Genomic DNA, 24,401 nt, shown 5'->3' on the forward strand with positions numbered 1-24,401 from the left:
TCCTTGACGATAAAAATTTCCATCCATAAAACTCAACGATTTAAAAACTTCGGAAAAGACAGTCGAATCATCTTCACTCTGGCGCACTTGTTTTTACGCGCGCACGTAGAAACGGAATAGGTAGTGGCGTATACATGGGCACATAACGTAACGCAGGTCCCAATATGTATTACGTGTGCGCCGTTGTAACACAATTCACGTCCCTTTGATGCTGGCAGGAAAGTAGAGTAGGAGGGACGTGAAGCGCCGTCGTCGCGGGGTCAATTGGTGATCGCCCACTGCCAATCAAACCGTGCCGGCCAACGGCGTCGTCATCGTGTCGCGACGCGCGTGTCTTCTTTGTCTTTAGCTCGCGTTATTGCTCGAGAGAGCGCCACGGCGGATTTCATTATTCCCATCATTGTCCATTTGATCCATTGATCTCCGGCCCGACTCGCCCCTATGGGGCCCTTTCGTCGCGTCCGTCGAGAGACAGTGCGTATTCAATTAGCGATCGATGTCTCGCCGATGCCGTCTCTTCGTTCCTCCTTTTCCCCTTTCTTCCTCGTCCTCGTCGCTCGGCAAAGATGCGCCCGACGAAATTGTTACGAGGACTTTTGCACGTAAGTGTAGCCGAGATTAATTATAATGGCGCCACAACTGGACAGTTGAGTGAAAAATTGGCTGTACCGACTCGTTGGCGAATTTCTTCGTCGATTTACTATTGTACTTGTCTTTGCTCGGGATTTCGTTTGGGGGATTTTTTTTTTTTTTTTTTTTTTTCTTCGATCGATGCTCCAATGTTGTTTTCACTTTGATGGTGTGATGTGATTGGAGACGCTGTATTTTCCAAGATTATCTTCGTCATATTTGGACCAATTCAAGAAGAAAAACAATCGATCAGCTTAACGTTACAACTGGTTGTGAATGAATGAAAATTATTTACACGTGTTGATTAAACTTTTTTTTTTTTTACAACTAATTACCTTTACGACTAATTTCTATGCTTACGTCAAGTATAATTAAAAATATAATATTTTACTTTACGGTGTGACAGATGTACGTTTGGTCAGTGATATACAACTATACACTAAGCTTATTGTAGTCGACAATCCATACTGTAAATATTTGTTCGACCAATTTTTCATCCCCATTCTTGTATTGTTTTTCCCTCTGATCATCGGCTCTTTAAAAAATATAGTATCATTGCAATTTTCTTACAGACATATATATTTTTTTCACGAGTCCAGTTTGACTACTGAATTATATGATAAACCGAACTGTATATTATTGAATATGATTATTGTCTTTCAATATTATACACGAAATATTTCATCCTCATTCCTGTATTATTTTCCCTCTGATCATCATTTCTTTAAAAAATATAGTACCATTGCAATTTTTTCCTTTCCTTTTTTTTTTTTTTCACAGAAATACATATTTTTTCAATAGTTCAGTATCATTAAATATGATTACTGTCTTTCAATATTATACAGGAAATATTGTACGTTTTAAATATTCCTAAACTGTTAAAAATTGGATCTACGGTTTTTGAAATAAAATTGCAACAGTTCGGTATTCTCTTGAATAAATCTTTTGGGTTGAAAAAAAATGAACCACCTTAACCATGTCATGGACCATCAAAGCATACCTATCGCGTAATCCGATCGACTGTACACTGCAGTACACGCTGCACAATAATAATTGTCCCACACCCCTGAAGCCTTGTACATCAGTAGCATCGCTCCAGTTACACGTGTACACGTACACTCGAAATCGTAGCTTTCCTCAATATTTCAAGGTTTCGAGGGTGAGAGAGAGAGAGAGAGAGAGGGAGGGAGGGGGAAAAGGTATTATTTATACCAAAATCCTCGTTCTAAGGGAAAAAAAAAAAAAAAAAAAAAAAAATTACTCGAGGGTCGCGGCGAAGGAGACGTTGCTGCTCGAGGCTGCAACCGCGTCTGCCAGCAGCAGTGTAGGCGGTAAGGGCGGCCCCGGCGTTGTTTCGGGCATCGTTGTCTCCGGCAAGGGTGGCGGTGGCGTCGGACAGTCGTTCGCTACACCGAAGACCTTAGCGTGGTTCACTTCCAGGGCGACCGTCAGATCTGCCAACCCGGCGTCGCAAAGTACTGGATTATCTGTGGAAGCGATTTCATTGTTTATCTTTCGCTCTTGCGAGTGTCTTTTTCCTTTCCTCCCTTCCGCGTGGAGAAAACTTTGTATGTGATGGATGAAATATCGAATAAGTGTACTTTGCCTGACAATCAAATTTTTTCTCGACAATAATAAAATAAGACTAATTTTAAGTATTAGAAATGAAAATTTCAAAAAATAGTGCCGAATTGGAGTTGGAGGAAATTTTTTTTTTTGTCAATTAATCGATGATTCGTCCTAAGGTGAATTTAATGTCAAACTTGCAAATGAAAAAATGAAGCAACGTCATGCACGTTCGAAGATGTATATATCATGAGGTAAACGATCATTGGTGTAATGATTGCGTTACTTTGTTCGCACAGACGCGCCCGAACGTACATTGCGCTAATTTAAAAAGATTTACGAAGCTCGTACTCCTATATATAGAAAGCCCCTTTATCAAATCATAGTGCCTCAATAAGAAGCACTTATTAACCACTTGAGTTGCAAACGATTACTACGCAGTCGATCGTTCGAGCATTAATGTCGATCATTGCTGTTTACTTTGTTTTTTTTGTGAATTTTTCGATGCTTCCCTCACATCGCATTGTAAATTTTTTTATTCTTATTCAAATGCAAGGATGTGAAGGTTATCAAAATTTTACGAACTTTTTTTACCTGAAATACTTGTTTGTTACTATAGTATTATAAATTTAAATATCATTTCCGAGACTTTCATACAATGTACAGTCACAAAATTAAAACTTTATGCAATGATATTTTGAGCAAACATTTCAATGGTTATTTTGAAACTGTTGACTTCTCTTAAATACAGTATTTTTGCAGATAAGTCAGTTATTAGATATAAGGTAAGGTATAATAACATACCTTTTAAAACTAAGTAAATGAAAAATGATGACAATCAACACAAGTGCAAACTTGAAAAAAAGCACATTGTCCTCGTGGGTGTCAAATAAAATATAATTGTAAAGGCAAATAATATTTGCACTGATGGTGCAATATTTAATATTGCTCGTATGCTCAGAAAAATTGATTCAGTACGATGGCGCATCATACTACATGACAGTGGATAATGAATTGCTTCCATTACCCTCACGTTATTACGACACTTGCATTTATGCTCGATTACAATTTGAATCAACGTGAAACGGAAAACGACATAATTTTCATTACGAGTGATAAAAGCTTTGTCAAGTATGACTATATCAAACGTGTGGTACACATAACGCGTAAAGTTGAGAAACGTCGTAATAAGTGCACGATGCACAAACGGGGAGACAAAAGTTGTAATTAATGTGTTATCCATTGCGAAGTAACACTATTCACGTGTAATCAGAAAATTTCAAATCACCTGTTGCACTTGTAACTTGTAATTTAAAACATTTCACCTCGCACTACTTTTCTGATAGCTGATTTGTACATTAAAAAATTATTCAATAAACATATAACCATCGATAAAATTTTTAAGGTGATTTAAAATATTAATGAAAAATTGTAAAAGTATTGGCTTGTAAAATTTTTTGTTTGATGGCATTTAAATATCAAATATCAACTCTTTACTGCAACGATGTTGCACAACGAGAGCTAAGTGGGAAATGAGAAAAAATTTAACGAAAAAAAGCAACCCAACCAAATGTTGCGTTAAACACTACTCGGATGACAGAGGCGGATCGCTTGTACACGCAGCAATCGTTGAACAACCGGAAACTTTTGACGATCGATCTGAACCGTCGGATAATAGATCGGTAGCACAGAACAGATTCTAGGAAAATTGTAGCCCTTTATATATGCTCTTCTGTAAAATACACATACATAGTCACCCAAACGTACTGGAGGTAATCGTCTATCAATTTCCGATCATACTATACCGATTTCAGAAATTTTGTACGATACATTAACTCTTCGCTCTATTGGTATGTACAACCCAACTAGAGATTAATAAAAACGTTGAATTTATACAGCCAGTTCATCTAGTGTAGATTACAAGTAATTAAAAGACAATAATGTAAGTCGTTACGCCTTTCTCAGACGTGAACGGATTTTTTTTTAACAACCGATTTCTGTACAAAAACAAGTGCCGATTTTAATGACTTGTGCGCAAACTACAAGTCTGATACTAAGCTTTCTTCGGTTAGTATATTCAAGTGAAATTAAATAATCTTAACATCCCAGATGATAATAAAGAGTTTGTTAAAAAAAATCGGTATGCACGTGTTGCAGTGACACAAGTGATCTTGTAGATGCACAAGCAAAGGTCTCCGTGATCCCCGCGAGAATATCCCTCGTGCTACCGGTCTAAAAGGGAGAGTTCCCTTTGTTAGTGAATGAAATCGTGCCTTGGTCGCGCCAACGTGTCAATAGGGTTATCGAAGGCAGCGCTAAAGTTTACCGCCCGTCCCGAAGATTGTCAATATTGCGCAGTGCGCGCTCCCAGTTGTGACGTGCACGCGGGTAAGATAATGCGGGCGACGAAGAAGAAAAGCTCGCTAACTCTGATGCGACACATTTTCAAATGTCCGTAGCTATGGTTCGTTATTATTTCTTTCTGATGCGTGAAAGCTCGCGCGCGACGTGACAGTCGTTATTGGAAAATGCGAGGCACCGGTATCGCGGCAACTGTCCGTCGTTTATTGAGAAACTTTGTGCGATTCTGGATGCGTGGAGATTTGTTTTTTTCACGAGTTGTGTTTCATACGTATAGAGTTTATAGAAGACCCGTTTTTATTTAGAAAATGAATCATCTGAATCTTATTTGATGCAAGTATCAGTGATTTTGCTCTATTGGAAAACAATTATTGGGATTATGGAATTTTCGCCAAGTCCAACTGCCCAAAGTTAAAAATGGTATTTTTAGTAAAAAAATATTGTCAGCAACCCCCGCCTCTACCCCCCAAAAAAATACCGAATCCGTCAACTTATTATCACAAAAGTTCTTATCACGTGCATCACACGTGAGTCTCGCGTGCGTAGTAAGCAACGCAACAACAAATATCCTAAGCGCGTATATTCCCATAGGACCTTTGAAAATGATAAAAATTAAGTAATCCAAACAAAGTATATACTGGCGCCAGAAGTCTACAAACAACGATACCAATACAATCGAACAGCCGATAAGGATCGATAATACTTACCATGTATTGGGGAAAAAAAAAAAAAAAAAAAAAACGAGGGCGCCAATGAAAAATCGTCAACCCACACAACATAAGTGCTGTATACACGAGCAAAGTATTTACGTAAACACGTTGACGTATGTCACTCGGATAAGAATGTAAAGCGAATCAGTGAAAAGTAGCTACACTAAAGGGAAATGAAAAAAAAAAAAAAAAAAAAAATAGTAATAACAATAACACGAGAGAAATGGGGATTGAGGGGGTAGGGGACAGTGTTTGTACACATATTATTATACACATTATGCGACAAAGAGAGCCAAAGCAGACGAGAGAGAGAGAGAGAGGAGGCGCCGGTTCTCCGTGGCGATCGCTTATGAAACGGCGCGGATCGACGGCGCCAGTGCAAGAGAAAGGGAGAGAGCAGATGTGGGCGCGCTCGCATATATTGTTTTGTGTGCACGCGAGGGTTATCTACTCGCCCCCCCCCCCGAGCTTCTTTATATATTTTCTTTCTTTCCCAGTAAGAAGTGACACCAAGACATTTTTTACGCGCCAACCGAGAATAATAAATCGATAAAGTTTTTCGAAGCTCCCGACACTGTGTGTGTTTTGTGCGCGTTACATCGCTGTACTGTTTTTGACAGTTGTGGGTTAGCACGACGACTTAAAGTGATATAAAGTTTCAGCCGCACGGAAAAATATGAGCTTCCCAACGAAGATCAACAACGAGGCGCCAGGGGGGTCCGTTCCTCTTGTGCATCGTGCCATCAATTCCCACTTACAGCTAATGTATTTTACGGCGCACGCGTTTATTGTGAGTCGCTCTCATTGACGAATAATGGACGAGAACTTACTTCACGGCACGATATTATGCACATGTACCTAAACGTTTGACAAGACGATTGGGTGATGTTACGTTTTGGCAAAATATTTTTGTTTACGAGGTGAATGGTGTGGAATAAAAGAGGAAAAAAGGGTGGAGTCGAGTCGATAAATTTTCGGTGCGCACGAGAGAGAGAGAGAGCTTTTATTGGCAATATCGAGAGGCTCGATGGGTTCGTGAATCGTAAGTGTATGACGGGATGTCGCGTCAAGTGGCTTTATTGCGCGTGATTTATAAGATTTTTGTTTGATCGGCTCAACAGATTAATTCAATCGCCGGTTGGAATATGTGCCATTGGTCATGTTACGTGCTCGCAGTCGCAATTGTCACGAGTAAACCAGCTATTTGAATTTCATATGGTTTGAGTTGGTGTCGTTTTTAGAGCTTTCTTATTTAATCGGTAAAAGTGCACGATTTCGGGTACATAGCGAAAAAAAACGGCACCATGGCACAACTTTCATCTCCAACAAATGTATGAGATTGGTTAGTTAAAAGATATCCGCATCATGTTGATTGTACGATTGAAAAAATGACAATCGGGTTGTAGGATGATTGGAAAGCACTTACCTTGGAGGTAGATCCGTAGAACGTCGGGCACGCCGTGTACGGTACAGCGAGTGTTGGACACGAGCTCGGGCTTGAGGGTGCTTATCTGGTTGGCGCTCATGTCCACCCAGCAGAGGCCGGGGAAGCCCCGGAAGTCGCGCTCCGACAGAATGACGAGCCTATTGTGCGCCACGTTGAGCTCCTCCAGCGCCGGCAGCCACGTCTTGAAACAGAGACATTTTTGTACGATTTCCAAGTTGTGCCTCCAATGGAGTCACTCCTCGGTTATACTTACCTCGGACGTGTCCTCGAGCGTGATGAGCTCGTTGTACGAGAGATCGAGGACCCTGAGGCTCTCGAGTCCCCGCAAGTCGCGCAGAGCTATCGCCGGCCCGAGGGCGTTGTGGCTCAGGTTGAGCCTCTGGAGCTCCTTCATGCCCAGGAAGAGCGAGCCCTCGAGGTTGCGGATCTCGTTGTGCTGCAGCCGTATGTCCTGGATGCTCGAGCCGGCCGTGTCGTCGCCCTCCTCTTCCACTAGGTTCTGGAGTACCACGACGGGGGACAGAATGCCGCGCTTTAACAATATTCGTTTTTATTATTCGCATTGCTGACGACACGAGCCGTACGAAACTTTCTTCAAAAGACATTTTTTGAGAATTTTTCGACACGCTTCGACATTTTACTTAATTTTTTCCAAAAATCAGGTCGAATGTTTAAGAAAAATCATTGCAAAACATCTCAGTATAGAGTATTTCCTAAAAATCTCGAGTAGATCTCCATCTTTTTTTATTTTTCTTTGGGCACAATTTTCCAACTCACAAACGACCTATCCGCAGCTTGCAAACAGTTACCTCAATGGTTCTCCTTCCGCGCATCAGTCGGCTAATTTTGTTGTTGGAAAGGTCGAGCAGGCGAAGCTCCCTCAGACCTCGTATGGACGAGAAGGAGAATTGAGTGAGATCGTTGTGGGTGAGATTCAGGCACTTGAGAGATTTCAAGGGATACAGGGCACTGTTGGCACCGGTGGTCTCCCCACCCAAGGACGTCAGCGAGTTGTGGCCCAACTCCAGATCTTCCAGCATCTCGGCATCAAGGAAATCCTCCTCTGCCAGCTGCAATCACAAGCGTACACCGATTTTCGTGCTTGAATCGAAGCTTTTCTCGTACATTTTTCAACTACAATAACATTTGCATTAACATCTCGATCAACAAATCGTAGTAAACAAAAACAAACAAAAAATTAATATTCCGTAATTCAGAGGTGTACTATCGACACCAATAATTTTAATCTCCTTGCGATGAAGTTTCATCCACGGTAATTAATTGATATAGTTTTATCTGTTTGTGCCACATAATAATACATCGTTACGTGCTATTACATCCATGGATTTCAAATACATTAAAGAGTAACAATTTTTGTATTACGAAAGTTAATGATATTGCGTTGCGTAATAACGTAAGACTGTTGTGATTAATGGGGGTAATATATATATTATTATCTCGTATCACTTGTCCATCAAAACATTACATCGAACAAACGTGTATCCGTTCGACATGTGAATATATATACACAGTACTGCTTTCGGACGTAGAATCAGGTCATTGTTATACTTTCTCGAACCAACGATAACGAGTTGAACTAAACAACTCGTCAAACTATCAGAAAAATCGTTTTTCGTGAATGCTTACACATCTGTGACTTGTCAACGAACGCCCAATGAACGTTGCGCTAACTCGATGATTTTCTTCGATTAAAAGCACACGCTGCACCACGTGAAACTCGAAACATCCGTGCAAGCGCGATCTCTCGAATTTCACTCGAAGATGCAGTGCTTCGACGCTGATGGAATAGGAGGAAGAAAAAGCACCCACAAATTAAAGGAGACGAAGGGAAGTGTGTCTTTTAATCCAATGAAGGAGCCAGTACAGCCGGCCGAGCGGCGCGTGCTGCCGGAAACGCCTGATTCGGCAATTATGCGCGATAATTGCGACTAATGCGGCACGCGCGCGACCGCCGTAAGCGTCAAGATTCGTGTTACACGGTCATCTCTCCTTCTCGTTCTCTTCGGGAATACCTCTATACGCTTGTTTGGCTCTTTTTGCTGCAGCTGGCGTCCGGGGCAGGATGAACGAGGCAAAAATTAGTGTTTTTCGGCAGTGGTAATTTTTGTTGTTTTTTTTCCTCCATGTACTTGACACGCAGTTATTGCAAGGAATCGCAAATAAACGCAAGTGTAGGAATTCAAATTTAAATTTGCAAGCTCTTTATTGAAACTTTCGTTAATCAAAGCTCTGATGGTTTTTGGGGGAGACCTTCACGCTGGAAGCCGTTTTGTGAAAATGTTTAAACTCGAGCTATAGGTGACTCAAAGTTCAATAACTATTGGAAAAATGAGTGATACTTGTCGAATTGAACAGACTTATTCGTAAGTGGTTATAAAATTAATAAACAAGGCAAAACATTGGTCACTCACCACCTGGAGGTTGTTGTAGGACAGTTCGAGGAACTTGAGCTTGCGAGCTTTCTGCAGTGTACCGTCGAGTCTGGTGATGCGGTTGTGCTGCAGAAAGAGCGAGTCGAGCCTGTGAAGGAATCTAAACTCGGTAGGCAGGTGAGTCAGCTTGTTGTCCGCGGCGTAGATCATCTTGAGATTGTGTCCCGAAACGGGAAGCTCGCCATCAAGGGATGTTAGCTCGTTGGCGTTTATTAGCAGCCATTCCAGTTGATTCAGATCCCTGTACGGTAAACAAAAAAATATGGCGTGAGATCAAAAATCACTGTTTTTTGAGGGACTTGCAAGCTCCAAGTTGTGGCAAGCCTCAAATATTTTTTTAGATTTTTGCAAACGCTCGACGCATATTGTTTACCTCAATGTACGATTCAAACTGACGAGGTGGTTCCTTCCGACGTGGAGATGTTTGATTAGTTGCGGCAATGAACCAGAAACCATTTCTGTGATGGCATTACCGGCCAGAAAGAGGTGCTGCAGCATTGGATTGAACTGCGACATAATTCAAACAATCTTACAACTATTTGTTGTAATATACTTGATATAATCAAATTGTGTTCTTAACTCGATAGAATTAGATTCGTTGTATCGTTGAAAAGACTTTGTGCTTGTAATATAAAACAATGATACAACAAACGAAACAAATACGTTAGTTAGAGAACATAATTTTTTTTTTTCATGACGAGAATTACTTTGTTGTCACAAAAAAAAATAAATATTATTAAATTAGACCCATGATAGTAGGCAAAATATTTTTCTAAATTGCCGATGGGGTTAGTGACGATTCAGTGAAGCAAAACACCCTTGATTTTATTGCCATAATATCAAGTGGAACATTTATGACCACGAGCTTTTTTTTATTATTATGTAGTAGAAAAGCATAAATTAAAATGCTTGTTCAATAAAACTTTGTAAAGTCACGACGACATCAAAGACGAGAATGTGAACTGTTGGTACGGAATGTGAAGGTTTGCCAATGTTGGTGCAATGCTATACAAAGTTGGTGTCAATATACTTGTTTCACAAAACATGCGACTTTGCATCGTATCGATACAAGTACGTGGAAATCATCTGGTGCAATCATTATTGTTGCACGAAAAAAAACTAAGAAATTGTCTGGGTGCACATAGCATACTTTGGTTGACTCAAAATTTTCTGAGGCTTGCACTTTAAACAATCAAGTTTTTAACGAACTGGTTGTAACCGGTTTTCGTGCAATTAACAACAATCATAACGAAATTACTGTACTATCGATAGTCGTGCTCTCGCGCGAACAAATGCGTATACATGTATGCAGACAGATCCAAGTACTAACGAGAAAAAAAAAAGAGAGGGAGAGAGAGATACGTATGAAAGTTCATCGAAGTCTCCGGCAAATTCAAAGAATTCACTGACCCTAGCTATTAAGTAATAACAAAAAAATTACTCGTTATCTCTGGTAAAAAGTGGGGGATGAGCGCTACAGCATTTTAATGATTTAATCGAGCGGTATTGAGTAATGCCTTTCATTTCTATCTTGTTCGTCGTAACTCGATTCACATGCATGTGTATCATCTAATAATGTTGTTGGTGTACTAAATTTTCCGTCACTTTTTCAACGATAAAGAAATCTTTTTTTTTGCACAAACAAATCGCTGTATTTTTTTGTTATTGTTTTTTAATTTAAATACTAATGGTGAAAAAAAAATTAACGATTAAAAAAATCTATCCATGCCACAACTGATGCAAATCGATCTTGGGCTTGCTTTTGAAATCACTCTCGTGGTTTCAATAAAAGGAGTACGTTACTGTAAAAAATTATAGTTGTCCTTGTTATTGAAAATAAAAGAAAGTGCATCAACTCATAAGTCACAGCTTTTTTACATTGCTGACATTTTTATACTGGAAGCATCGCGTGAAAGAGCAAAAAAATCAAAAAACTCATTCGATGAACTCTTATCGGAAAAGTGAGCTTAGTCGATCAAGCGAGTGAAAATCACATCGACGAGAAGCCTGTTTTCGGCATTTATCTGGATTACAACTATCAGAGTCTCGATAACTAGTTGAGTTGTATAGTAAAACTGGATCACCCACGCGAGGCTTTGAAACTCTAAAAAAATTAAAAACACGATAAAACGATGAAAGTTGTTGATCGATGGTTTCGCTGTTCCTGTTTCGTATTTTTATCGACAAGCAACTAATATTTGAAATTCAATACATTTTGAGCAGGTAAAATTTTGCACAGAAACGTTATAGGGAAATATAGTTACTAAAAAATCTTTGAGGAAATTCTTCCATGTATTCCCTATTACGCTTCGGAGTTTTAATAAAATATTCCACTGAAGGAGTGTGAAAGAAATATAAAATTTTATCTCGAATTTTCCATACATTTTACAGCCAACATGACAAGTTTAAGCATTGATATCAAACTTATCACACATCCCATCCTCTTCCGTGATTGAAACAGCAGCATGTTACAGTCATAACATATCAAACGAGATTGTTTTTCACACTTCAGTCACAAGCTTATTAAAAAAAAAAAAAAATTAAAAAAAAAAAAATAATCATCTTACAACAAAGTAATTAGTATCGCAAAAGCCAACAATACTGACATGGCTTGTAACGTCCGTCTGCTCGTGCATCAATGATAGATCGAAAGACAATGTGTAAGTTACCTTGAAGTCGTCAGCTCCGATGCGAGAGACGTGATTTCTACTGAGGTCGAGGGTTCGCAGTAGATTCAGATGCATCAAGATCTCTTTGGGTATCTCCGGCACTTCGTTATCAGCTAGACTCAGATACTGCGTCCTACTCATTCCGGCAAACACGTCCTCGCCCACGGCTCTGCAACATTAAATGAGCTTTGGATAAAAAAAAATATGGTATTAAGCAATTTTTAGAATTTCTATTTGCCGGAAACTCGATTGTGAACGACTGATGCGCACGTACCTCTGTCATAAAAATTTTTTGGCTATTAGATTTTGTTTCGTAATTGGACGAAAAAATGATAATGAATGAACAAGAACGTTGACATTTCCTCTCCCACGACCGGCCCTTCGGAGATTATCATTTTCAGAAAGAGAGAGAGAACACTGCACGAGCTTTTTTCCCTTTTGACTTGTGGAAAAACTAGTGATAAGTTTTATCTCAAAGCACGCTCACATTTTGAGCTTGCAGTCCCCAATGAGATACGCATGAACAAATGCCATCAACCATGTGTTGTAGCGGGTCATGAATTTGTCATGATTTTTCTAGCGAAAATTGTAAAGATCTTTCATGAATTTATCGAATTGGAGGTCAGAAAAATTCAGTATTCAATCAGAATTTCAAATTATTTTTTATAATTTTTTTTTAACCATAAGTTTTCAGAAACATGTAGATTTTCCGTGAAATAATTCTTGGGTACATATCCTCAGTTGGTGCAATGAGATGCAGCTTTCCCATCGTAAAATTAGTACCTCTAGTTTGAATAACGTTTGTCCATTTCTTCAAGGTTTTCTTTTAACTCCGAATTGATAAGATTTTTTTTGAAACATCAAAAAACACGATGCAGATAGTTGATTGAAAGAAAAAAAGATGGAGATAAAATGTTTTGAGACAACTGTGACGTGAGATCGTTGACGTAGACTCTTTTTTTTTCATTCGTCATGTAAAAAGTATGAAAAATATATTACAGAAAAATTTAAATGATTTGATTATGTGACAGCCATGTCACATGCTGTCTATCATGTTACAATACATTAGAACATTCGCGAGTGTCACAATATATCTTTTATGGTTGGATGTTTTTTATACGAGTTTTTTTTCTCGCTCAAGAATAAGATATCAAGAACAAGTATACTCACGAATGAATATATTATGTGTAATGCTCGTGGTCGGATTAAAAAAAAAGAGCTTTATTTAATTGTTCTGAAAAATTTTTCCCAATTGCACGAAGCACATACGTACACGAAGAACTCATGTATATTCAATTAGCCACAATGATCGACACTGCGCTCGGTGTAACCACCGACTGACTATTATTATTATTATTATTATTATTATTATTTTCTTCATTCGACATCTTCAACTTCGTTCTCGCTGAGCTCTTAATTCATAGCACACCCAAAGGTCAAACGGAATGAAGCATACAATTAGTGATTAGGCGAATTCTTTAAAGTATTTAAAAAAAGACTACAGTTTTTTATCAAACGAGTGAATTACAAAACATAATCCTACGATGGAAAACATTCCTCGACAAAAAAGTATTGAATACTAATACTTGAATGAAAAAAGGAACCCTGTGAAAAATTATTCGAGGGAAGCAAACCATAAGGATGAGTAAAAAAAGTTCATTCAACTCAATTAATCGCGAAGTGGTGTTAATAATGTTAATTATTACCAAGAGATAAAAAGAATATCAACTCTTTTGACTTCTCGATCGTTCAACCAAGCCCTCATTTATTTCCTCAAATAATGCATCACTTGCAACCACCACTCTCACGAATGTGAATCCAGTGGCAATGAGTTCTAATAGTGACGTTGCCAAACACCAAGTTCTAGTACGTAGTTTACTAAATTCGAAGATTTAGAACCCACTCGGTAGAAGTTTGTCAGCCACAGAAGCACTGGGCGCGCCTTCAATTATCACGTGGCTCGAAAAAGTGAGGAAACGCGATATGGATAAGCAAAAAGTACTTCTAGGCTGAAACAATCGTTAAAAAGGCCAAAATACAATATAGGCTCGTGTTTATTGTTACGAATCACGCGACAGATACGTGCGATTAGCGACGAACGCCGTCTCTTTCCCTCTTGGCGGACGATAAGACGGATTTTAACTTCAACCCGCCTGTGCGAGTGTTATTTTTCTCTGCTGCCTCGTCTGCAACGTATCGCGTGCGCGAGACTCCCGGCGTCTCTCGAATGAACCCCTCGGACGCCACGGTGTATACACTTGGATGTGTGCACCAATAACAACAAGTCATTGACAACCATCACGCGAGCCAAGACCACGACGAAAGTACATGATACAATTTTAAATGGACATGTGTTACGTTCACACATTGTAGCTAGGCTACATCACTAATGGGCACTTATCGACGATCTTAGTTTCGGATTTTGTTGTCTTCCTAGCTAGCTTAATTTTTTTTTTCTAATTTTGATGCGGTCATTGATTCGTTGAAACAAGTCGAGCTTCGTTGGATTAATTTTTCTCGATTCATGACAATATCGAGAATTTGTTTAAAGATACCGGGATGATAAAAATTATGAAAACTTACAGGGAACAACACCATTTGTTTCTAAGGAAGGTGGAATATCAATTCGTATTTTTTTTTTTTTTTTTTTTTTTTATCTTTCAAATTCAATATTTTCATATTATTATCTCTCTTTCGTGTGGCACACGGTACACTCATTGTTGACAGCCCGTTAAGTGACAAATAAAAAACATGTGTACTCCCAGATATCGCGTATCGACTTGGCACGTTTTTCGATAGACGGTGATGATGTTTGTCGTCGTTATCGCTCGAGCGAGCCACTCACGTGAGAGAGTAACGTGTGCAATGGGCCGGCAATTGGATACCTCGCGTTGTCAAGATTTAAGTAGTAAAACACAGATACGCTCGGACGCAGCGCGAACGCTCGAAATCAAAGGTCAAAGCGCGATTATGTTTCACCGCCGATGTGTATATGTCTTGAAATATCACGATGGTTATTAACTTTGGGCCGTGATTTTTTTTTCCGTGGCATCAAATGATACCTGGTATGATTGCTTTTATCTATTAAATAAAGAGCATCAGGACGCTGAATTTTTTTACATCGATTTAAAAAAAAATTTTTCCTTAAGTCTCTAAACCGAAAAACAATGGTCTTAAAGAATTTTAATATCTTTAAACTAAATTATTCGAAACGTTGATTTAGAAGTTTTTTTTTTATCACATTGGGTGATGTCTCTAGTACTCCTTTTATTTGATGGACACATATATACATATAATATTATTATATAACCTACGTAATACTTATCGATAAGGCTGTTCATGATATGTCCCTAGTTCCGGACATACCTTTTTTATCTGTTTCCTTCTGTAGCGGTTTACATAAAGATTTATTTTGATAAGATAGCAGATTAAAAAAATATCATAATACTGTCTCTATTCCCAAAATGATATCGTTATTTTATGGATGTAAGTATTAAAAAAAAAGTTATGTAGTCGGTACTAGTGGATACTTACATTTTATGAGTCAAGAATATAAGCTTATGTTACCATCAATAAAAGTATAACAAGATGTATATAAAAATGATACATAACGTTATGAATAAATTCACAAATATATCCTGGTTTTGTCTTTCGTTTGATGACTTTTCCCCCGTAATACATGACATTCCAAGCAAATTGAGCTCGACTTCAAGGGATGTTTTTTGTAAGTTTGCTCATATAAATTTTTACTATATGACTTATACTTTATTCAACGTGAACCAATTTTTATGTAGTATTTAATACTTACTAATTCTCTGGTAATTTAAATAATCACTTTTTGTGAGTAACATCAATAACTCTTTTTTTTAATTTATTGCATTTCTAATAAATTATGTGGATCAAAAACTTTTTGATTTAATAAAAGTATTGCTGTTTTACAATTTTCAGAAAGTAAATAATATTTGTTGTTTACGAGAATGTTTGTAAAAAACGTTCACTAAAAGTAGCATAAACTATTAACCGTAATATTCATAGTCGGTCTTGTAATTATTATTCGTAAAACTTGTGAAGTCGCAAGTAAGCAAAGCTTCGAGTCTTAAAATTTTTTTTCCAACGCCATAACATTACAAAACTTTGGTTACAAGATAACACTGCATATCTTTCTAAATAATGAGCCAAGTAAGCCCCGTTTCAAGCAATGACCATCTCACATTATTATAATTGTAAAAAAAGCCATAAAACTTGTAATCTACAATCCATGTGTTAATGTAGGATACACATACAAAAAAAAATTGATAAGAATTGCTTAGTTTATTTTTTTTTTTTCCTTTTTAAGGCCAATAAATATAATTTCGAACGATAGCACTTGTCACTGACGTCTAGTTGATACTCGGCTATCAAAGAAAAACCATAAGATAATTATATTATACACATATGCTTGAGAACTCTTACGCTTCGTCTTTATCACTTTTATCACGCATTCAATAACCAAAGTGACAAGGGAGCAAGAGAAACGAACAGCACACGAAAAGGGGCCAGTACGGGCCGAACAACTGTCAAAATGAGAAGGAGAAAAAAATATCAATAAAGCCGTCCGTGTGGGTTGGACGTTATAGAGGGACAGACTTGAAATCCAACGGTATATTATCAGAACACACGCATCACTCTTAGACGGGTAAGCCTTGAGAGCCCATAAATATTCCAAACGAATACTTATAAATGAATAAATGAGTAAAACTCACCCTATGCCGTCGTAGTTGAGCTCGAGCTTGACGATGGCCATCCGCAGGGCTTTGAAGCCGTGATCGGATATGTCCTTGAGCTGGGAGTGCGAGACCCTGAGGGTGATCTGCTGTTCGTTGGTGAATTTGCCCGTGAGAGCCTCGGCCACCTGCTGGAACGACTGCATGCGCTCGCACTCGACCTCTATCCGTTCCGTGTGGGGCTGTACGGTGCCGGAGTTGGTGGAGAGCAAGGACGCGCCCAAGGCCCCGGGATCCGTGCCACCGAGGATCGGTAGGTTGCTCGCGGTGGGCATCGGGGGTGGGTTGTTGATCATGGGGCTGAAGTCTTCCTGGCGGCAGGTGCACGGGCTTATCTCGCGGCGCTCCGAGCAGTGCAGATTCGAGCCCGCCACGAGGGTCAGCAGCCCGTACACCAGGGCCGACATTTCGCTGCTGTTGGTGCTTCCGATGTCGCTAATCGAGTAAGCTGGACACGAGCATAGTACATCGTATACATGAAGGTGAAACGGGGATGGGACTTTTTTTTTTTTGTTTCTTCAAATTTATTTAAACCGGGTCGTGTGAGTGATGTATTAATCTCCCCCCGTGAAACTCTGCTTATTATTGAATCATCTCACTTTCTCACTAACTTTTAGTGTAAGGTTATTTTTTAGTTTGGTCGAGTTATTGAATAATAAAATAACCGGTGTAATTACGTGGTTTTTGCTACGAAATCGTTTAGTTGCGAGTGAATATCGAATTCTCATTGAATTATAATTATCGGAAAGTTCTGCGAGTAAAAATTGAATAATTTTTTACATTGATCTCGATAATTTTGCATGATCGGCTACTTGAGATTGATAATGGGGACCAACGCAATCGTACGTCATTTACGTATCACGACATGGCACACGCATCCTTACTTGTTATGCGTATTCGACGTTTAGGATGTTGGAAAAAACTTTCTAATTTTTAATGGTAAAAGTTGTTTTGCTGATTTTCCAAACACATTGCGATGGTAAATATTCGCACATATATCCACACCCCAAAACATGGGGGTAGACTTTTCGAGTAAACAACAGCTTTAGATCCTTCACCGCCCACCCGTGGACCCTCTCTAACAACGTGTCCTTGGAAACGCATGTGGATTGTAAAAAAGTAGAAACTACGCAGAAATATTTTAGCCTCGTAAAAGCAGAAATTCACGACGCCATGGGATGCGTTTCAAGTGAACCATGTGGATAAAAATTCCTGCCCAACGTTTACAAATTTAAGTCATGTTTTGTTTGTTACAGTCAACATTATAACGCCCGTACCGAAACAGTAGTTTTTATACCAATGGAACATTTGATTTTTTACAAAATGAAATTAGAATTACTGATCATAAATAGCAAATCTTATTAGATCATACACCCTTTCGTACAAGTCAAATATAAGAGTTGTCATTAGAACGTCTTTCATATAATAAATCCACTCGAATAGTTGCAAAAGTTTTTCATTTTACTCTGTTTGTAATACAGAGTATATTATTAAAAATTAAGAAATTAATGAATACCAATCCCAATTCGTGGGCTGAGGGTTCATGCTTTCAGTTGTTTTTAGAGTGAATCCCACCCTGAGTATGAATTATTTCTCTAGAGGTTATAAAATAACTATTGTAAAAATCGCGGGTTGTCGTTAAAAAATGAAAATAACTACTTGATTTATTGGAAAACGCTTGAAAATTTTTCAGTACTATTACATAGATTCCTACAAGTGAAGGTCTGACCTTAGTCAAATTCATTTAAACAGAAATTAATGAATAGAACAGTTTAACGTCTGCGATGAAATAATGACGGTACTACATTACAGTTATACGGAATTTCCCGTTACTCGATCATGTTAAGAACAAGTACCGAAATGAAAATTGTATTCTTAGCGATTATCAGCTGCAAGAAAAAAAAAGTATTTCATTCGATAAAGATCTATCTTTTAAAAAATTATACAGTTTTACTATTTTAAACGTGAACTACTTTGGTAACACTGCTTCAATAAAATATCCTCAGGTATTTATGACTCGTTGGTAATAACATTCTTCTGATCTCCAATTAAATTACTATACGATCTCGTTGGGCTCATGTAAACACACCCTTATTTCTTCGGAGCTTGTAAAGGCATGTCTGAAATTTAAAGTCATAAAACTTTCTAACGAAAGTTTTGGGTCCACCAAGTGTTACCACATGCCCACTCAACAGATGACCCTTATTTTTCGTAAACATAATAAACAATCTGGATCAAGCATTTTGGTTGCTCGTTTAAAATTTAGTGAATATATTTTGACAATTAAGTTTGTTAGACAATTTTTCTAATAAGAATAAGTTGATGGTTTCTGATACCATCTTTGATTGCAGATATAATGTTACTCGTATTAATAAATTATTAATATTTCGAAAAAAACATGCGTGTAAAAACTGTTTGTAATTCATGAATATTTTTATACGTATGATGTTTACGGCAAAGACACAATTTGACATTTGCGAAGGAGTTGTTCAAAGAGCCTAAATAATAAAAAAAAGATTAGCTACAGAAAATAACATTAATTCGCGTTAGGAGAGCGAATCGCCAGGGGAAAAAGTTAAGTTACATCCCCGAAGTATCATGAAGCTCGTGTTTTTTTTTTCAATTCGTTTATTTTTGCGCGTCTCCGATAATCAGAAAGCAATAGAAAAATAAGCCAAGATCAGTGCACAGCACCCGTCGAATGGAAAATCACACGGAAAACTTGAGCAGTATTTTGTTCACCGGATATTTTTATTTCCTCGACGAGCCGAAGCGTCTTGAAAAATGTACGTACGAACACGCGAGCAATGCAAGCACAATTCGCGATAGCTTGTGATATTATACATGTAGGTATGTAATGATGATGTGTGCGTGTAACATACCCTCAACTATTTCAGCTTCCTTAACGTTGTTTTCGAGCTTATCGGCAAGATACGCTCCCGAGAGGCAACAGATTATCAAAAACGCACAGCCAAAGTAGCGCGTCAAATGCATGTATGGGCCACGGCTCATGCGTGGGCCCCTCGAATCTTGCCGAGTATAAATATTATTACCGATACTTTGAACAAAAAAAAGCACACACACACACACACAGGGCACTCGTCCTGCCGATCCGTCAACCCTTGATGGACAAATCCCTCGTCTTGGCTTGAACGGCGATCTCTCTCCGTCGTCAATTCACATCGATGGTAAACTTAACACTGCGTCTCATTTTTTCCACGCACAACCTAATATAGGCACGCGCACAGCAGCCGCGCCTGTGCACCGAGTCATAAAATATATTTCGCACCCCACGAAAAGGGTTCCCTCGTATACGACTGTTATGTACCCTTCCCTTCCCGGAAACGTCGTCGCTCGTCTTGTACAGCGCCGCTTTGCGCTCACGAGCAACCTTGTCACTCGTCACTCATGTCTCACAGCTCGGCTGGCCGGGAAAACTGACGCTCGGCGATACCGATCGGAAAAGGACGATATCGACCGGTGCACCCGAGATCGGGAGAGGGTGGCTCCGAGACCAACAGATAGAGAAAGGGAAGGGAAAAAAAAAAAAAAAAAGAAAGAGAGAGTGCATGTGCGTCCGAGCGAATTATCGGGGAGTAACTGTGGGCTGGGAGCCCGAGGAGCCGCGCTATATAGGAGAAAGAGAGAGCGCGCGCTTGCCCACCACACTCTGCTCTCCGATGTCACGTATACTTCGGCCCCTGCACGCGGACTGACAGCCTCCGTCTCTTCTCTTCCTTCCTTCTCTCTCTCTCTCCTCACCGTTCGCTTTCGTTGGTACATGGATCGTTTCACGGAAAATTTCTTGGATCAGCTGCTTACGCATACAGAGTCCAAACTAGCACTGCAGTTTTCAAAAAAAAAATGTTACTCGGCTGAAGAAACGCAAATGAAATTGTGATTCTGGAACTTCAAATAAGAATTTGGCGTCACCGTCGAGTTTACAATATCTATATACATTGCACCGGCTAGTTTGTATTTTACAGAGGCAAACAGCGTTTACTTGTCAATGTGCCACTCTGTGCTACCACTGGTACATTTAAGGGTGTGGAGTTTAAACAAACAAAAAAATTACGACTTATTCGATGTCTCTGAAATACGGAATGGTGCAACATCGGGTACGGTGTTTTTGATTGATGTGTGAAAAAAACGAAAAAAAAGTTTTCATGAAATGATCCATGTACTATGTATGGAAACGAAGACGTGCGACATAATACGTGCACGTTTTTCAGTCATGCCTTGGCGCCACGGACGCGCGCCGCCTTGCACAAGAGAAGAGACTGCTCACGCACACGCCAGGTTGACATTTAATGTGAAAAAAAAAAAAAAAAAAAAAAAAAAAAAAAAAAAAAGGGAGAAACCGCGATCTTCCGGCCAACATCAATAATGTAATGTAATACCATACGGGAGGCTTGAGGACACACGCTGATATGCGTATGACGAGTAGAAAAGCCGCAATGGCTTATCTTTCGAAACGATGAGATTTCCATTTACGATTGACCTTTTAGATATTGATAACAACTTCGGTGGACCTATTGGGCGCATTAACGCTTTTTTTTCATACACGTTTGTTGGGTACACGTACAAGTTTTGCTGATCTTTGATTTTTCAAATAGTTTTGGGGGTTTGAAAAAACATTATGTGGAGAAACAGTGATTATAATGATAGTAATAAGAAATAAATATCAACAATATATTTTACCTTGGCTTAATTATATCTCAGAGTCACAAATTATTCCTCATATGTATGAATTATGTTGGCCTTGATATCTTTTTCTTTTTTTTTATTCTTCGCACGATTTTCATTTAGTATAAGGTACGTAAAAATTAGATATGTTCCGTAAATGAGAAAATAAAAAGAAAACATAACAATCAAAGTGAAAAATAGGGAGGTAAAAAAAAAAAAAACGAGAAAATCGCTGTTTACTGAAGAATGTGAAAAACAAGAGGATTCCCGTACGAGAGCACTGATTCATAAAGTCAAAAACATCAGAGAAGAATAAAAGAAAAGAAAAAAAAAAAAAAAAAAAAAGAGATAAGAAGTACGAGAGCGTCTCTGGAATGCCGGCAGTTGCACACGTGAGTCAGGGGAAAGCTTGCTCGCGAATGTCAGCCGCGGTCTGTGCAATGTGCTGCAATGCGAGCGCCACCGAATCCGGATATATGTACTTATTAGAGTACTTTGATGGTGACGTTGGAGAACGGACTTTGTAACGTGCGCGCATCTGATCAATCAAGAGATTTTCACCAGTAGATGTGTAATTTGTTCATTGAAAATATGTTTTGTTTTTTTTTAATTTACATGCTTTTTAGATTAAAAAATCAAATTTAATTTGTGCAATTGAAAACAAAAGAAAAATAAATAAATAAGAGGACATAGAAAAGTCTAAGAAAAATCAATACATCCCATACATAGGCTCATTGTTGAATTCGAAGAAAATTTGGAAACTTTTAACGAAAGGAAAAAGTGGATGCGGGCACCAGACGTTGACCCGCGAATAAAGAATTTTATCACGTATAAATCATACGACGACGACGACGTCGCTCGAACGCGACACCTAAACGCGAATTTCGGGATGCGTGAGCTTTTTTAAGAGCCATCGTAATTTTTGCTTTATTTTTCTCTTAAACTCTTTGTAAGCTGTATAATGAGTATACACTGCACTCACTGGTATCTCCTGCTGTGGTCTCGTGTTTCTCTTTTTCGAAGACATCCGAGCTGGCGCCAGGCAATATAACACGTTATACATCAGCCGCAAAAAGAAGCCGTACATAAAATGTGCTGTCATTGAGTACATTAATACTGCCGGATAAATGAAGCAATCATAGCGAAAGATAAGTAAATTATTTTTCTCTTGACTGCCAGGTTTTTATGTTTGCTTGTTTGTTTATTATTATTATTTTTTTTTTTTAATTTTTTTTTTTTTTTTTCCGAATCATACAACAACTCGAAAATCGGTGCATACTTTAATTGTATTATTAAGTATGAGGTAAAATATAGTACATTCGGGCGATGGAATAAATTTTGAGCATACAATTTTAGGACAGTTTTTAGGTGGATAATCTGCTGTAATGTATGTCCGGAATCAGTAAATATATATAGGTGTCTCGATAGTTTTAAAAAGTTGTTTTCATGTATTCGAAAAAAATGTGGGTTTTGAAAATAAATAAACTCGTCACTTATTTTGTGGAAAAAAAAAAAAAATTATTTTGAAGCCTTAAAAGTCGAGAAATAATTATTTAAAAAAATTTATCCTATAGATTTTATTTTGAAAATTGATTATTTACGTACTTTAAAGTTAAGGATGTTTAATGCTTTTCTCAAAATGCAGAGAAAGCAGTAAAACTTTCATGAATAGCTATTTAAAGGATCAGAAAAATGTGTGAATATTTTCAATATTTTTTATTATAAATTTTTTTATCATTAAAAAACGAGCCTTAATTCATTGATGTTCCTTAGAGCTTGTATTAAGGGTTGAATTTTCATCAATAAACAAATTTGGGGTCAAAACATCGGAAAAATTAACACAGTTTCCTGACCCTCTAATTATTCATTGTTTAAAGTTTCACTGCTATTTCTGCATAAGAAAATCATTGACCGTCCTTAATGTTCAAGATTTAATTAAAAAAAAAAAAAAAAAAGTTATGAAATAAATCAACGCAATTTTTCACAAACATTATTAATTTTTTCAAAGCGATGTTTCTCCTTAAAAAAACAAAGAACATGTTCAAAGGTTGCCAAAAAATTAGTATTTTGTCCATAAAATAAACTTTTTGGACAAAAGACTAAAAAATCCTGTAACTTATTACTTTTTTTTTTTTTTTGGACTCTATAGATGTCATCGCAGTTCAGGAAGCGTGCGATGAAAATAAAACTCCGTCTAATTATAGTCGACGACCAACACACAAAGACGGCTCTGGCTAAAATTTAATTGACGGCATTAGAGCACGCGGATCATTAATTTTCCACGCATTCCGTGAACCCTCAAAAAAAAGCTCCGGCGTTTATAATGCGTTCGTCAATATATATATCGCAACTCCAAGTGTGCATCTATACTTCTGCTACTTGTCGATCTTTTTTTTTTTTTTTTTTTTTTTCATATACATGTTACGCGTGGCGCCAGAGGCCGATCGTCGATTCTTAACGAGGCAAGGGATCGCATTGCTCGTCGCGTGTAGAATGGAGCAATAATATACCTACAAGTCTGATACCTACTTCTTACACTGTGAATACTGTAAATTTAATACAAAAAACTATATAGTTACTCTATGGAATACTCGAGGCCATTTGTTTATTTCTTCTTCTCCATGACGCATAACTCGAGCATCTCGTGCTTGTATGTGTATATACCTCACAGTGTTGCACTTCTTTTCCGAGTTAATTTTAAAATATTTACTTTAACCGATATATATGTGTATTCAGATGTCGTTGTACCGATCTGCAGCAAAAAAAAATTTATTTTCTTTGCCAAACGCCGTTACCGTGCACCAAGTCAAATATGTAAGTTATCGGAATGTTTATAAGAAAATTGTGTGAGAAAACAGTTTTTAAGCTTCCTTCGTACGCTGAAAAATTATTTTCCACTTATCAAATATTATATGATTATAAAATTTCGTGTGACAAGAAAGAAATGTTTTAAGAGGCTTTTTGATCGAATGCTTCATACAAATGGTTGAGTATTTTTTTTAAACTGTTATTATAACCATTTTTTTTTTTTTTTTAATTAGGTCAAGAGGCGTAAGCAACAGATAAAAAAAACATTGTATTCACTCGCAACGACGTGGGAGAGTTTCACTACAAAG

General features: G+C 38.0%; 1 protein-coding gene across 1 annotated transcript; it reads right to left on the reverse strand.

The window, feature by feature from the left end:
- Nucleotides 1-1,869: 1,869 nt before the first annotated feature.
- Nucleotides 1,870-20,175, reverse strand: ltl (leucine-rich repeat-containing larval translucida). The gene is made up of 9 exons (XM_014353622.3): nt 19,482-20,175; nt 16,579-17,047; nt 11,837-12,005; nt 9,541-9,674; nt 9,147-9,408; nt 7,524-7,784; nt 6,968-7,246; nt 6,694-6,895; nt 1,870-2,117 (listed from the first exon to the last, which is right to left on the reverse strand). Exons 1-9 carry the CDS (start codon nt 19,609-19,611, stop codon nt 1,888-1,890), a joined length of 2,136 nt encoding a protein of 711 aa, XP_014209108.2. The 5' UTR covers nt 19,612-20,175; the 3' UTR covers nt 1,870-1,887.
- Between the last annotated feature and the right edge of the window lie 4,226 nt (nt 20,176-24,401).

This window comes from Copidosoma floridanum, unplaced genomic scaffold (assembly GCF_036245765.1).
Source record: "Copidosoma floridanum isolate Cflo_tuat_1 unplaced genomic scaffold, Cflo_Japanese_pri ptg000001l, whole genome shotgun sequence".
Classification (NCBI taxonomy): domain Eukaryota; kingdom Metazoa; phylum Arthropoda; class Insecta; order Hymenoptera; family Encyrtidae; genus Copidosoma; species Copidosoma floridanum.